The 16,886-nt window shown below is 34.1% G+C and overlaps 1 protein-coding gene across 1 annotated transcript in view; it reads left to right on the top strand.

Moving 5' to 3' along the window:
- The window catches only part of LOC129951997 (uncharacterized), a 55,215-nt gene extending 44,262 nt beyond the window's left edge, over window positions 1–10,953 (top strand). The window contains exons 2-5 of the mRNA XM_056064407.1: window positions 8,953–9,017; window positions 9,086–9,181; window positions 9,248–9,473; window positions 9,548–10,953. Of these exons, the coding sequence (XP_055920382.1) occupies window positions 8,953–9,017; window positions 9,086–9,181; window positions 9,248–9,473; window positions 9,548–10,868 (1,708 nt within the window). The 3' untranslated portion in view covers window positions 10,869–10,953. The remainder of the gene's footprint in view (window positions 1–8,952; window positions 9,018–9,085; window positions 9,182–9,247; window positions 9,474–9,547) is intronic.
- The last annotated feature ends 5,933 nt before the right edge of the window (window positions 10,954–16,886 follow it).

The raw sequence follows: 16,886 nt of genomic DNA, 5'->3' as shown, positions 1-16,886 counted from the left end.
AACTAATAAGCATTTTGCTAAGTATTTAGAAATTTATCAAGCGACTCAAACATTTTAAATATATTTTTGCTTTGCTAGCTAGTAAATTGCTATTTGACTTTTAATAAAAAAGCATCCAGACATGTCTAAATAGTGACAGTTCACGAAAATGAACATAGAAAATAAGCTTGAACGGACCTATTAATTCTGATTGATTCTGAACTACTGATTCGATCATTTCATCCACTGCTTTTATAAAAATAACTGGACAAATACCTGCTAATTGGATCATTTCATCCACTGCTTTTATAAAAATAACTGGACAAATACCATATGGATTTAAGAAATTGCTAAAAATTAAAGTACCCATTTCGTGATTTTAACTTTAGCAAATTGTTAAGATAATAGTAAGATGTTAAAATCGTTAAAAATTAGGTAAATCATTTTTTAAGCTTAGTAAATTGATAAAAATTGCATTTTAGTAAGTTGTTTAAAATTTTGCGCTTTTTAAAGAAATGGCTGGATGGTACATTCGAAATATCTTTTTTGATCTTCTATATTTCAAGAACCAGCATAAGGTACCAACTATAACTAAATGTAGTTTTACAGATAATTGCATTAAAATATGAAGAAGAAACTAAATAAAAATATTGATAGGGTACTTTTACAGACGAGGAACTCGAAATTAATAAAAACAAAGTTTTGTCGTAATAAGAATAAATTGTATGTAATATTTTATTTCTGAAGGTAACAGAGGTCAATTAGTTGAATTACAAATCATTTGTTCAAAGAAAACTTACCGCAGTTTGCACTCCACGACTTACTCATAAAAGGTTCAGTTTTATAATGAAATTTAAATTAAGTATAAACGGAAAAACAGAAAACAAATCATAAAATGGCGACTTTTCCAATGTGAAGACGAAGAGTGCAAACTGTGGTATCAGAAGTGAGACAGCTATATTGCTGCATTTAGGCATGTTTATGTCTATGAAGTAAGATCTGTTTATGTTTATCGATGAAGTTAGATCTGTTTCGTTCTGAAGTTAAGGCTGTTCTTCCACAGATAGGTTGTTTTTTATTATAATATTTTTTTTAAGTGAAGAATCTCGTTGGTAACAAAGTTTTTGAGAAGAAATAAGGTTATTGGCTTGAATTTAAATTTGTTCTGCACTTTAACTCTTTATACAGAATTATATTGAAACAAAAAATAAAACCAGCAAAAAACATATTTTTAAATTGTTAAAAGATGATATTTTGACTTTAACAAACTTATTTCTCATAGGAAACCAAATATTACCTAATTTTATGGAAAAATTAATAAACGGTTAGTCCTTAACAAAAATAAAAGACCTTTCAAAAATTATGTTAAATTACATATAATTAAACAAAGAACTCTTTAAAATAAATTTATAAGGTGCACTTTTTTAATGTTCATAAAATAACTAAAACATCGAATAAAGTATGTTGCAGATATTAGTTGCACTTAGCTTAGTAGAACTGCAGAAACGCAGGTATTTTAGCACTTTGGACATTTTTTAAAGAATCAAAGCGACTTTTAGTCTTAAGCAATAACAACTCTAAATGTTTTTTAAAGGGCCATGTTTGAAAAATTCGTCTAAATAATACTGTTCTAACAAAATATAACTTTGAGCAGTAACCAAATTGTTTGTTGTGTTTCTATCAAAAGATCAAAGAAGAGTTCGATGTTATTAAAGTTCCTTAGGAAGTTATTGCAATCAGTCCGATTTGTCAAATTGAACATTTTGTCAATTCTCGAGGTTTCAAGGTCCCTAGAATCTTCATAAATAAAAGATTTGTAGAAAGATGTCTGTGCGTAAGTGTTTACGTACGTTCGTACGTCCGTACGTTTGGGAAGTTTTTTTTGCCGTCCATAGCTTAAGAACCAATGGAAATATCGACGTCAAATAAATTTGTTTGTAAAGATAATAACGAAGAAGTAAAAAATTAGAATCTACACAAAATTGTTCGCAAAATTAGTAAACATTCATTCATTCATCCAATCCGTATTTTTTTTGTAAGAGATAAAATATTGATGGTAATTTTAAATTCTTTTTAGAATTCAACTGACAACTTTTTTAACAAAACACGAAAACTTACAAACCTTTTAAGTAAGACAGATTGACAGATATGATCGAAAGTTATCAGTGTGGGTTGAATCCCAGTTTCTTTTAAAATTCGAAATTATTGTGGTTTATGCAATTTAAAAAGTTGTTATTTTTCATGTTTTAAGGTCTTTAAAATCTAAGTTTAGAATGATGGCTAGTGTGTGGATGTAGTACTAACGTTTACATATTCGGGATACTTGTTTTTTGTTCCTTTATGTGGTCAAGATGTAGCAGAGATATTGACTTTTAATGAATTTAGTTACACTTGTAATTGCATTAAAATAATATGTTGAAGGAACTCAACAAAATTTAACTTTAAGAAAAGTAAAGAATTAAGTTATTCAAACATTTTTCGAGAACAAATACGGTTATGGACTTAAACTTAGTTTTCATTCTGCAGTTTTTTTTAATACATCACAAAACCCTTTAAAAAAAATTAAGAAAAGAAAACACAATCATTTTATGATACAAAAAAGGACGTTTTGACAGATGTCACACTTACCAACTGAAAAACTTTTAAGAAAAAAATCTTGATGAATAAATACAGAAACTTAGACTTATAAAAATTTGGCTAATTTTTAACGAGTCAAAGTGACTTTCATTCTGCAACAGCCAGAAGGCTAAAATTTTGTTACAATGCAACTTTGACCCCCAATTAAATGTTCTTTGTAAATATTTCTATCTACATTTTTAAAACGAGTTTGACGTTGTATGTGGTCTAAGAGCATGTATTTAAAAAATACCTTGCCAAACAAAATTGTGAGGAGAGTTAGAGTTAACTTTTGAGAAGCGTTCTTTTAAAGAACTTCTGTCTAAACTGACACGATTAATCAAAAAATATCTTTAAGGTTTTTGGCCAGCGGAAACAGCTACGAAGATTTCAAATTCTTGAAATAAAAACCTAAAAAAAAAAATTAATAAAAGCTAGTAAAAATTGATTTTGACTCAAATGTCTTTTCAAAACTTTAAGATATTGGCTTTAATTTACTTTTATCTTTCAAAAAATATTGTTGTCAACATTCAGTCAAATTTCGAACAAAATCAAATTGACAGTTTTTTTCTAAAATTAAAAACTAAAAAAAAATTAACAAAAGTTGGTAAAAAATGATTTTCGCCTCAAATATCTTTTCAAAAATTTGAGATAATAGCTTCTTACTAATTTTTACTTATAAGAAATATAGTTTTCAACATTAGGACAAATTTTGAGAAAAATCGAACCTAAAAAAAATTTATAAAATTTGGTAAAAATTGATTTACGACTCAAATATCTCTTAAATATTGTAGATATTGGCTTTAAACTACTTTTATCTTTCAAAACATATTGTTGTTAACATTCGGTAAAATTAAAAAAAATCGAATGTACAGTTTTTGTACAAACAATTAAAAACCTAAACAAAATTTAACAAAAGTTGGTAAAAAATGATTTTCGACTCAAAAATCTTTTATTATATATTTGAAATATTGGCTTCAAACTTATTTTATTTCACAGAAAATATTGTTTTCGATATTCAGTAATTTTTAGATAAAAATCCAACAGTCCGTTTTTTCATAAAATATAAAATCTACAAAAAATAGTACGCAAATTTGGTAAAAATTGATACGAGTACATAAAGACAAACTTTTAAGCATGACAAATCGACAGACGGGATGGGAAGTTATCAATGTAGGTCACATCACAGCCTCTTGTTAATTTATTTTTGAACTATACATTCGTATCTATGATTTTTAGTAGCCATGGCGTGATGGTTAGTGAGTGAGTCTTGGGTTCTGCCTGTGCCAGCCAAACATTTTTTTCACGGGTACTGCGAGGAATTGAAAAATCCTCCAAGAGAAATTCTTGCTTCAATGCAAGTGCTTTCTCTAACTAACTGCAATACTTTGGTAAAAATGTTCTATGAACTTCGTCAACAGACTCCTTTTTTCTTTAATGTAAATTTACACAATTTGGAATGTTTGGTGTCGACGACGTTAAGTGACTCATGATGAATTGCCATACCTGAACAGAAATATCAACACAGCTTCAAATTATCAACTATCAGAAAATAGACAACAACCATCGAAGTTTCTAATGTAGCTAAAAAAAAAAAAACGTAAAAAAAGGTAAAAGGAAGTAAGAGTCACAAGTTGAAGTTCTGGCACAGACATTTTAAATATTTAAGAATATAGGAAAAACAGATTTACTCATCAACTTTAAATTTCTAGCTTAACTGTCAAGTTTCGTGTTTTCAAGTTGGTAGCGCTGGCATTTGACAATTCTCAAATTCAAATGTTATTAGAATAAAGAAGAAGAACAATAATTCAATTAATCAAATTGAATTATTGCTTGCATGTAAATTAAACAAAATTACATTTTTAATCGATTTTAAATATTTGTATTTATTGTGAATTAAGATGTACATATTTAAAATTTATGTGAACACATATAATTGACAAAAATGTGAATTTTTTATTGTTTTATGTGCATTTAAAATACTCAATTCTGTATCATAATAATAACAATAATTCAATATTCTGTTTCTTAGAAAAGTCCAAAATGATACTTAAAAACTTATTCTTTTTGAAATGTATGAGTTTCTAGAAAAACAAAATAATATTATAATTTAATTTACAATGTAACCATACGTTCATAATAATTTCTTATTTGTATTATGGTATCGGAAAGAGGAATAATTAATAATAATTTAATGTATTTATACAAACTGACACAGTATTCTCATTAGTTTGTAAATATAAATTAAAAGAAAACAAAAAAAACACATTTATGGTATGAACTTGGTTTTCTGATATGTAAATTATAACAACATGAATTATTAATCAGAATTACCAGGGAACGGATGACTTTTCATCAGTAAAATGATTTACAGATTTTTCGGTAGAAAACCTTTAAAAGAAAAAGTTTCGTATGCAAGAATTAACGAGGACACCATCGTATCAGGAGCAACGGCGCGACGCGTGTCAAAAGATTTTTCACATGAAACCCACCATCACCTTGGTTTGTCAACTTTCTCTGTCATAGTTCCCGAGGGTGTCATCATATTTTATAGGGTTTTGTGAGGAGGGTTTTGGATTCCAAGCATTACCTCAGTAAAGATGCTATTGGTTTTAAATTTATTTAACAGGATGTTGTTCAAGGGGTTTAGTGTGGGTAAAAGGGGGAAAAAGAAAGGGTTTGAGTGTTTTCATTATGAAAAATTTTGCTCGTATCCAAGAATTCACAGCTGAAAAGGAATCAAGGGCGTGATGGAATTTATTCTTATGAGATTCCACTGAAATACTTAGGTAACATGTTTTTTTTTAATGATGGGCTACGTGGAACTCATTATCTGATATATTATAAGGTAAGTCACTGAGTGAGATAATGCTGTTGCTTCCTATTTTCAAAGTTCCCCACCAGAGTTCCACAGGGTCATGACTTCAAAGAAAATTCTTAATAACATTCAAGAAATCTTAAAACATATGAATATTCTTATGTATGACTTTAACAAACATTGGATCCATATACGACTACAACGAAGACTTAAAGATCCAGACGTGCTTTCGTGAAAAGTACATACAAACACATCATCCTAAGTTTTGTCAATTTAAGTTTTGTCTTCTCTAAATTCATATAAAGAAGTTTAAATTTGCTTACTTAGCTGAGTTGTTGTTTTATTAAACATGTTAATTACTTTGAGTTTATTATTTTCACTTAAAACAATTAGTCAAGGCTTTAAAGGCTTCTGTCATTCAAAATTGCAGAACGAAGAAAACGGTATTTGCAATGCAAACTTTTGATCATTAGTTTTGCCCTGAATTTATAATTTTTGTACATTTTGATTGTATTCTTTATCAGTCAAAATGGCAGCTCTTGGCTTTCATAACTCAGTACGCAGTAATTCGTTTTGATCCAACTTTTAAAAATAGATTCGAAGTTGTATTTGACAAGTTGACTGACTTCATCAGTAAAAACTTCGATTTTCTTTAGGTAATCATTAGCAAAGTTGAAACTATAGATATTAGAACTAACTTTTGCCTGACAGCCAGCATTTAAGACTGACAACTATCAAAATATCAGATCTTGTTTTGGAAAGATTAAAACGTTAAAAAGAATTCAGTTTCTTTGTGTGAAAGAAGTTTAAGGCGAAGATGAACCATAATTTGTTCCACTATGATTATTCTAGACAGTTTAAAAAAATAGCTTTAGTAGTACTAAACTCTTTTTCACGATTGAGGAACTTCTGAAGATCTTCTCAAAGTTTATTTAAAAATAGCTACACTGAGGCTTACAAAAAGTTTAAGGAACTATGCAATACAAAACAAGAAAATATAGTTTTTTTTTTTAAATGAGGGCGGGTAGATGTTTCGTGTAGATGTCGTTGCATTTGCTGTGTGGTACGTAGCGGCGTCCTGATGGAACCACATGTTGCCTAAGTCCATATGGTTGAATTTGGGTCATAAGAAATTAGTTATCATCGCTCGATGTTAACGGTGACCGCCTCACTAACTTTGTTTTCAAAAAAGTACGGACCAACTACGCCACCGTGCAGGCCTAAAATCGACATTAAACGGTAACTTTTTAAGGATGCATTATCACCTGCAAGTTTTTTTTATTACTACAGCCATTCATCCAAAAATGCTCCTCGTCACTAAAGATGATTTTTCGTCCAAAATTTCGGTCCTCTTCCACACGATTCGAAGCCCGGTCAGCGAACAAATGGCGTTGCCTATGGTCATGAACTTGTCTTGTACGGGTGTAGGACCAAGTACCGACGCAAAAAAGTTGACTTCTGCGCAAGGCCAAGTTCGTGTGCACTGCGAGAAATAGGCTGCCTTGAGTTCTGCTGTGATCTTTCACGGACTGCGACGATATTCTCGGACGATCTTATGTTTTCTGAACGTACGGGTGTTAGCTGACTGTTTACTGAAGCGGTCGTCTCAAATTTGGTCACCAAACGTTGAAGAGTCGACTGTGAAGTGTCACCACGTCTACCGTAAAAGGGTCGCAATGCGCGCACTGTTTGCATGAACGAACACTCATTTTGATAATTAAGTTTTTTAAACGTGCTTTTCAATCGTGTAACTCGCTATGATGATTTGGCATAAGCAACTGAATAATAAAAAAAAGATTTGACAGGTGTCACCAAAACAAATTGACCACCACGAGGCACCAAAATCTACCCGCATTAATTTAAAAAACCCAGTGTAAAATATTGCAAAAATTCAACAGAATTTTGAAAACTGATGTTGGAATTGAATGGCAAGTGATTTGCTTTGCCCACAAATCTGCATGCAACCGTGCTACACACCCATGTCAAATATTCTCTTTATCCCATTAAGTTACCTAGATTAACCAGTGAAGTTTTAGATTCTAAAGGATGGAAAAGCTACAGGTGCGAATAATATTCCAGTTGAGTTGTATAAATATGGCACTGGTACACTTAAGGAACGCCTTGTTAAACTTTTCAATAAAGTTATAGAAGGAGTTATAGTAGTTAAGGAATTTCAGGATGCAATTATATTCTCAATCCACAAAAAAAGGATTAGTGATGGAAGCTTCGAACTACCTTGGAATTTCTTTCCTTAATGCAAAGTATGAGATTTTTACAATGATTCTACATAAGCGGCTCTCAATTTGGATAGAAACTGGGAAAGTTTTCAAAGAATTCCAATCTGTCTTTTAGATTAGGTTACTCCATCATTGATAATTTTTTCATTCTTAGAAGTGTAGCGGAGAGCTTTAGCAAGTAAAATAAAAAAACTTTATGTTTTTTTCGTCGACTTCAAAGCAGATTTCGGCACAATTTATAAGTTAGCTTAACTTTAGAAGTTTTGTGATTTAGGAGTATCAGTCAAATTTGGTCGAGTGCTCGGAGAGTTGTACAAAAGAACTCAGTTGGCAGTGTGGAACTGTGCGGTACTTTCTGACTGGTTCTCAACAACAATAGGAGTGAGGCAGAGTTGTACATTTTCGCTTTTTATCAATAACCTAATTGACTTCTTTCCTGGGTGGCGTCGACTTCGCCGGATGATATAATTATGTTTGCTTATTCCCCAGAAACTTTTCAACTCATGAATAACAGATTATTCCACCACCTACTCTAGTTTATGGAACTTAAATGTTAACACACAAAAGTCCAAAGTTATGAACTTTTAAAAAAGGTGGAGGTTGAAATGCCCCGAATGAAAAATAACCGTATAACGGTGAAAATATTTACGGTGTCAGTGAATACACATACCTTGGAGTTATCTTTCCAAGAAATTTGGACATTGAGCATAGTAACAAATTTTAAGTGTTTGAAGTGGTTCCTCAAAGTATACTTCTGTATGGCTGTCAAGTATGCTTTTTCAAGAAGTATAACAATCTTAAAAAGTATTTCACACTAATTTAAGAAAATATTTCGTCTACCATCGAACTCGCTAAATAACATTATCATGTTAGAAACAAGACTGTCTCCTCTTTTCACTAAAACATTGAAACTGCCCTTTCTGAATGCCTTCAAGATGTCTGAGTCCCGTTTGGTTAGGAAGGTAGTTCATAAAGCTATCCAAGATAATAAAAGTGGGCAAGTCTAGCGGGAAGTTTAAATCACAATTTTACTTAAAGCATTGCCAACACATCAAATTGTGAAGCCATCCTGTTCGTAGTAGTTTCGAAAGGGAGAGTGAAGATAGTTTTCATTTCGTAGAGAAGTTAAATGAGATGATCAATCAAACCAAATTCTTATAACCTAGCTTAACACTCCAAGATATAATATTTGTCAATCTGCCAGACGGCAAATGCCTTGTCATAATAAATTGTATGAAAACATTTATTGTAAGAAAATTTAATTAGTAAGATATTAAAATTTAAATCCATCTTTTTTTTCAGATCAAAGAATAACCGAACGGTTGATTTCGATTGGAACAGATCAATATCGGAGCCCGACTTAACAGGTTCACTTATTTTCATATTCTTTCTTCTTTAAGTTACACAGTTTAATCTTCTTAATTATTTTTCGAAGATGCATCTTTGTCAATTGATCGGTTTTTCATTCGCCATATTCACGAGCATGTTTCAGTTGACGATCTAAAATATTACAGACGTAAAAAGCCACCAGGTGGGGTTGTTACTTTTTCGTTTTAAAGAGATTATGAAATGTTTAACTTATTTTTTAAATATCTAGATTCTCATACTCGCAGTACAATTTGTTTATATAACGAAGATGAACCAGTGCTTCCATTTAGCTGCTTCAAATCAGAATATACGAAGAAATTTTGTATACCAAAACAAACACCATCTAGCCGATGTTTGTTAAGAAGATCCACCTCATTGCATCTTGAAGGTTCAATGAACACAAAGTCCGAACAACAATCACAATATCTTCCATATTCTCAAGAAGATATCCAAAGGTATAAATAAATATCTCTTAGATTTTTGAACTTACTACCGTTTTTCAAAATTTTCTTTTTTCTTAAACTTTAAGCTGCCGAGTATATCCCATTAAAAATCCCGAATCTCTACATTTCATTGGTGAGACTGAGATGACTCTCGGAGAGTATCGATCATCATTTATTTCGTATCCTATGGTTGATCGAACAGCATCTATATTACCCCGAGAAGCCTTTAAGGTTTCTGAAGATGATAAAACCACCAAATCAGTAACTGCATTAGACAATCGTCCAAAGAGGGAATTGATGGCTTCTCGAACGAAAACCCAATTGAGCATGGAGGGGGGATCATCGTTCGCTCCATCAGAATATCGACGTCAATATGTCGAATTTCGAATCGAGAAAGCTCACTCCATACCCCAGTTGAGTCATATTAAGATCCATGGTGACTTCAAGGGTATCCCAGAGTATCAGGACAACTATAGAATGTACGACAGCTATTCCAAAAGTGCTCCCATAAAGAAAGCCGACAATTTAACAATATCGGGAGAAGTGTCATGCTCCAACGAAGTTCCAGAATATCGAGAAAAATTCAAAAACCCACTCAAGATTACTGTGGAGAAGCCTCTCAAGACTCAGGATCACCTCCATCCGAGAGGGGAATTCACCAAAGACGTCCCCGAATATTTTGAAAGTTTTCGTGATCCCCAAGTTAAGGACAAGCCCGAAAGAGGAAAATGTCGTGAGCCCTATCTGCGTCTCAAGGGAAAACTTGAATTCAATCCGGAATATCGTAGTACTTATTTGGATTTTCCAAGATCTCGACCAGTTGTCAAGAAGGCTACTTCATCCATCCGCCTTCAAAAAAACACATCACCACGAAGAAAATTCAAATCAAGCTCACCAAATCGTTATGTCGAGATCGATCCAACACTGCCATTGACCCACCAGCCAGAGTACCGTCGAGCACAGTATAACTATCAAATACGAGAAAGAACACCACCGAAAAGACTTGTCGACACTTTGACTCAACAAACGCCAGCGTCTAAGGCCAAGGGGAGGGAAAATATGAACTTAAATAACAAGACACCTCAGAAACGTCGAACTTCTCGACATGGTCAAACTACGGTGGCACCACCAATCGGCGAACTTAAAGCGAAGCAGGAAAGTTTCGAAAACGTTGGTTCTTCCAAGAAACTAGCCAAGTTCGGCAGAAGAGCTTCCATTACGCATCCAAGCACGAATGCCAGAGATAAAGTATCGATAATTGAAGGTAATGCAAAGTATTCAACCAAAAGATCAAACAATGAAGTCTTGGTTCCGAGTAGACGAGACAAAAATAAGGAATCTTTTGTCGTTTTGAAGGAACCATGTCGGAAGAGTGCTTGGATGAAGAAATCATGGTATGAATCGTAGTTCTAGAAAAGAAAATCAAAATTAAAAATAATTATTTTATGTAAAATAAATTGTGCTTAGGAGTTAAGTAAATATTTAATTGGAATCATGAGTTTTATTTAATGAAAGATTTAAAAAATCACTTCAAAATGTCAAACATTTAACCTTATGACACTTTAAATGACAGCTTGGTCTGACGGGTGTCAAATGACAGACCTTCCAACTGGAATCCTTAATAAAAGTTGACTTACTTACTTAATATGTAAACTAGGGCCTCACCCAAAAAACTTCTCCATCTAGCTCGGTCCATAGGTCATAGGATGGATGAGGTCACTTTTCACTTGTGCGCGCCACTTGATCCTCGGTCTTCTTCTACTGCGCTGTACTCCAGGCGTGAATTCGAAGATTTTTCCAACCGGAGCAGTAATTTCCATGGGCTCTACATAACCTGGCAATCTCAGTTTCTGGGCTTTCATTCTTCTGGCTAAGTCTACATCGCTGTACAGCGCGTACGGCACCGCAGATCACGCAAAGAACTTTTTTTTCGAAACGACCCAAGATGATTTCGTCTGCACTTTTGTCATGGTCCATGTTTCTTCACCCTATGGCAGGACGGGGATAGTGAGGGTCTTATATAAGTAGACTAAGTCTTTAACTACTTCCAAGTTACGTCTGTTGATGGTGACGTTTTGAACTTTAACAATGTTTTTGAAGGTCCTTTCTTGACGACAGAATATACTTTGTTTTGCCCTCATTAACCGCTAAACACATTTTGCCGGCTCTGCCTCAATATTCACAAAAGCCCCATTGACATCACGCTGAGTTCTTCCAATTTTGTCAATATCATCAGCATATATCGGCAATTGGAAATAATTTAGAAAGAAAGTGCCACTTTTGTTGCCGTGTGAGCTCTGGACTATTCTTTCAAGGCCAAAGTGTTAAAGCAATCGCAGGACAGTGCATAACCTTGTCTAAAGCCTTTTCTGACATCGAAAGGTTCTATTAAATTTGTCCCAACCTTTATGGAACAGCGCGATTCTACATGGATGGGTTTGGCAGAGATTCCCAAACTAGAAATGGCTCTATATAGCTGGCCTCTGTAGATTCAGTCATACGCGGCCTTGAAATCGATGAAAAGATCTTGGGTTTGATTTTTGATTTTCTTGGGTATTTTCCAGGATCTGCCGTAATGTGATATTTGATCGAGTGTCTTAAAGAAAACTGATTAGGACGTATCAGGTTTTGACGACGGGCTTTAGACGTATTACGGCAAGAAAAATGATGCCTCCAACAGTTAAGAGGGTCTTCTTTTTTAGTATCGGGCAATCAATACTTATGTTAAGTTCTAGTATTTCATCGGGCATGCTTTCTTCCGACCATGTCTTACTAACCAAATTATCACTAGCTGCTTTGAAGAGTTCGGCAGTCAAGCCATCTGCTCCAGCGGCTTAGTTAGACTTCAGCATTGTTGGCTTTAGTCGTCCATAACGGAATTCGGTTTGTCGTGTCAGCACTGTTATGAAGTCATCAGAAGTGGTCCTTCCATATCCTGAGAATTGACTGGAGTTAAACTATGATGTTTTCACTTTCGTCTTTGGAGCCTTTGGTTATAGGTTTATGTACTTGTGGATTTCGATTCACCTGTTCATAAAACTTTGGAACTTCATTCCTGCTTTTAAACCTCTCAACATCTTCGACCGAACGCTTCTCTGCACTCTCTTTTTCCTTCTGAGAAGTCGGTGTTCCTCTCGCCTCTTCTGCTCATAGATTTCATGAGCAGCTTTTATGCAGCGCCACTTTGCGTGCCTGTTGTTTGGCATTTGCCTGCTGAAATTCCTCATCAAACCAGGGGTTGGTGGTTGCTTGAAACCCAGCACATCAGAATCGGCTTCTCTGATTACATCTTGTCAATGTTGCCACTGGTTTTCGATACTTTGTGTTGGCGGCAGGGAACTTCGAGAGAGGTTACTTGTAACTCGGTCGGAGAAGGATTTTGCGATCTCTTGCGATTGCAGACGTTCGACGTTGTATCTTATTGTTTCCCATCTCCTTGTTTTGCCTTGGGTCTGGAAACCCGGAGTTCTTACTTGGCTACAACGAGGTTCTGGTCCGAGCCGATATTAGCTCCTCGGAAAGTTCGAACATCCATGATGCTGGAAGCGTTTCTGGCTTCGATCGCAATATGGTCAATCTGGTTGACAATAGATTGATCTAGAGAACTCCAAGTTCCTTTGTGGATGTTGAGGTGTGGGAAACGTGTACTGGCTACCATGATGTTTCGCCCGCAGCAAAATGTATGAGCCTGAAGCCGTTACGGAAGCATTGTCCTGCAGACTGTTTTTTCCGATTATTCCACCAGAGAAGTCTAGGACCATTTGAATATCGTAGCAAGGACACTGCTCATATGTTTTGTGTAAGAGCTCGAAGAACATATCTTTGGTGTTGAAATCCTTCTCTTCTGTGAGGGCGTGCGCGCATATCAGGCTAATATTGCCGAACTTAGTCTTGATGCGGATGGTCATGAAGCGCTCGTTGATGCACCTATAGCTCAAGACTCATTGCCTAAGTCTGGCTTCAATGAGAAAACCGCATCCAAATAAGCGTTGTTGGTTTTCTCTATAGCAGTCACTATACTAAATATCGCAGTTTTTCTTTATCTTTTTGCCCGGCCTATCCTATCGCCTTTTCTGAATGGTGGTAATATATGCTTGATGCTTGACATTCCATGTGCATATTCGAAGTTCGTTTTCCTTAAATCGTTTGATTGAGCTCTCAACAGTAAATCTGTCTGTATCCGAAGCGTGTTGGTGCCATGCTACTAGTTTCTCTTTAAGTGATCAGGAAGCCACCATGACGCACGACCTTCAACCTGAAGAACCAGTTATTTGATTTAACTCCAAGGGCAGACCCACATAACTGCTCCTTACAAGCCTGAGCTCCAAATATCTCGTAGAAACCTTATAACACTTTTGTCCCATTTCTATCTGAACATCAATTAAAGTTGACTGCTAAATAAATTAAATGTTCTTAATGATTTTTCATACAAAGAATTCCCAGACTAAACAAATTATTAAATTCATATGTGTAATCTCATCAGGTTTAAATTGACATTAGACCAATGGAATTATTTTAATAGGCATCTATACCAAATATTAAAATTCAATGAATTCTATTAACAAGAATATACGAGACATTGATGAGAAATATATTGAAATACAGGAATGTGTTAATTTGACATTCAATGAACCTGTACGGCATATTTGTAAAGGTTTGAAAATACCATTAACCCTTAAATCCTCACCTTAACCTAAAGCTATGTGAGTTAATTTCTTGGGGTGTTAATATAATATAAGGCTTTCAAAGGGATAAGGGTTAACTTTAAAGGTTATAGGGATAGAAATATATTGTTTTTATAGTTATTTTTTTTTTTTGACAGACATTTGTATGTGTCTGATTTTTAGAATGTTGTTGTCTTGACCTGATTCGAATCCAATTTGCAAAAAAGATTAAATTGAAAATACGAAGTACGAAAATAAATAATAAAAAGGACATTGCTTGTTTTTAGATAAAATATGTATGGTATTAGATTTGTGGTGATTCTTGGGTTAAATGTTTGTGTTTATGATTCGATTAAAATCCATTAAATTTTCAGGTACAAATTTTCTAACCTTAAGTTAGAATTTTCAGAACTGATTTGTTTTTGACTGAAAATTTAGATTTACTTTTTAGATTTATATTTCATCATTGAGCTTAATTTTGGACGCACTGCTAATTATAGATATTCCTTTTTAAGCCGTACATCAAGAATCCGGAATGCTTTATACAATTCGTTTTAAACCTTAAGACCATATATATTTCCTTTTAAATACTTCTCTGTTTAAGTAAATCTCACACTGTGGTTCAACTTTAAACATCCTAAGGGTAGTCATAACCCCTTTTGAGTCTGATATATATGAGGTATGTGGTATCTTAAGCCTACACTAGATTTTGTTTCATAGAATAAAAGCAAAACAGTAAAATTTAGTTCTTAATATTTTGTCATAATTTTTGTAAAACCCGATAAAAATCGCTCTTTTGTCGACTTAAGACAGAATTTTTCTCTCATAATTAAATCTGAAACATTACTGTTAATAATTGTAAACTGAAATCCAAAGTACTCTTTTAAAGGATATCTTGATATTTTGTTTTAATGCAGATTTTTTTGAAAGCATGTTTAATCTTCATTTATCAAAATAATAAATGTCTCTCAGATAATTGTTCCGTTTAAAATAATTCTTCATGATAGGGCCTTGACTTAAATACCATAACCTTGTTCCAAGGACCAAGCACCTGCAGTGTGCCTGATAATGAGATTATCTCTTAATTCTTAACCGCATAATATTCCGCATTGAACTATTTATCACACAACTCACCACTGTCACAATGTCCTTATTACGATATTTCGGATAAATGAAATACGGAAAAAAACAACAACAAAATTACGAGAAAACCGTTGGTGATTACAGAAAAATATTACAGGAATGATGCTTGAATTTTAATTAAGTTCATGACCGCATCCTCGTCTGTTGATGTTGTTTTTATCGAATGTTTGGCCGTAAAAGGACATATTATAGCAACTTTTCCGGAAGTAAGCTCGCATATTCTGGGAAAGAGCTACTCCGGTCTTTGACTTTGCCCTAGGCCAACAATAACAACTTATATAAGGTAATTAATGATGCTGATGAATATTTTTTTGTTTTTAAGAGAATGGGATAATGCGGTCGTCGCCGATGAGGACGTGGCGGCGGCGGTGCCGACAAAGGCATCAGATGCCTTTTTGAGGTAATTACTCGTAATGCTTGATAGAAACGTTTCCTTTCCTATGAATCCTATTGAAGGACATTGTATGGATTGTTCACAAAACATGATGATGATGACAGGAAAGAAATACAAAAAATACAGAATATATACCTAAAAGAAAGGTTGGTATTGACAATAGTCTTGGCACATGGAACTTTGTGAATAGGACAAACGATGTCTTTTGGCGAACAGACTAATACCTGTCTACATATTTTTTCAAGGACCTATATTATTTTTTCCTCATCAGGCAAGACGAGTAGATAAGAACTAATTCTTACCTCTGGCCATTGTAACGTATCTGAAAATTTGTCATGTCATTAGAACGCAGTTAAAAAAAAAACTTCTATGAGGACAGTATGACAATAAGAGAAAGTTAACTGGGTAGGTAATAAATTCTTCAGTAATTTTAACTGGTCACCATGCTTCCTCGATAGTAACGTGGATTCTAGCGCAAATATTATTACAAATTGAAATCTTTGGGAGAATTAGAAGTATTATCCAGAATAGGGTAAAATCTATGAAACCCAAAGAGAGCTTATGATTTGATTCGAGCTGTATACAGATGTGAATTTCCGTTTTTATAAAGCCAACCCCACTTAGGGAAACCGGAATAGGTTCAAACACGCTAGAATTGCCTGCAACGGTCATATTCGACGAACCAACTTTTTGCATGACCAGAAATTAAGGCAAAAAGTACTACAATGCACCAAAGACAAGACCATATTGACACTCCCTATGTAAGCTCGATTGATAAAGCCACTTTGCTTGCAGCAGAGTTTGCTGTTAATTTGATGCTACCAGAGAGTGTCCCACTAGTCCTTCTGTTCTTGAGAGCTTAAACGATTGTACGGGATGAATCTTTGCAAGTTGCAAGAGTACTGAAAGACCTTGACATACACAAATCCACTGTCCCGGATAGTATCCCTTAGTAGTTCTTAAGAGGTGTTCTTCAACACTGGTAAAACTACTTTTCCATATTGACTACTCTACAGGTCTCTTTCCGAGCGGATGGAAAACAGCATTTCTTCAGCCTGTCCCTAAAAAGTCGAATCCTAATCCCCCTCCATCTATCGTCCAATAGCACTCACGTCCCTTATTTCCAAGGTCATAGAAATGATGATTAATAATCAGCTTAAGAAATATCTCGAAAAACGGAAGCTTCTGAATGACCGACAGTATGGCTTTCGTATAGCAATAGGT

This window comes from Eupeodes corollae, chromosome 3 (assembly GCF_945859685.1).
Source record: "Eupeodes corollae chromosome 3, idEupCoro1.1, whole genome shotgun sequence".
Taxonomy (NCBI): Eukaryota; Metazoa; Arthropoda; class Insecta; order Diptera; family Syrphidae; genus Eupeodes; species Eupeodes corollae.
The sequence above is the reverse complement of the archived record's forward strand: the minus strand, read 5'-3'. Positions and strand labels throughout refer to the sequence as shown.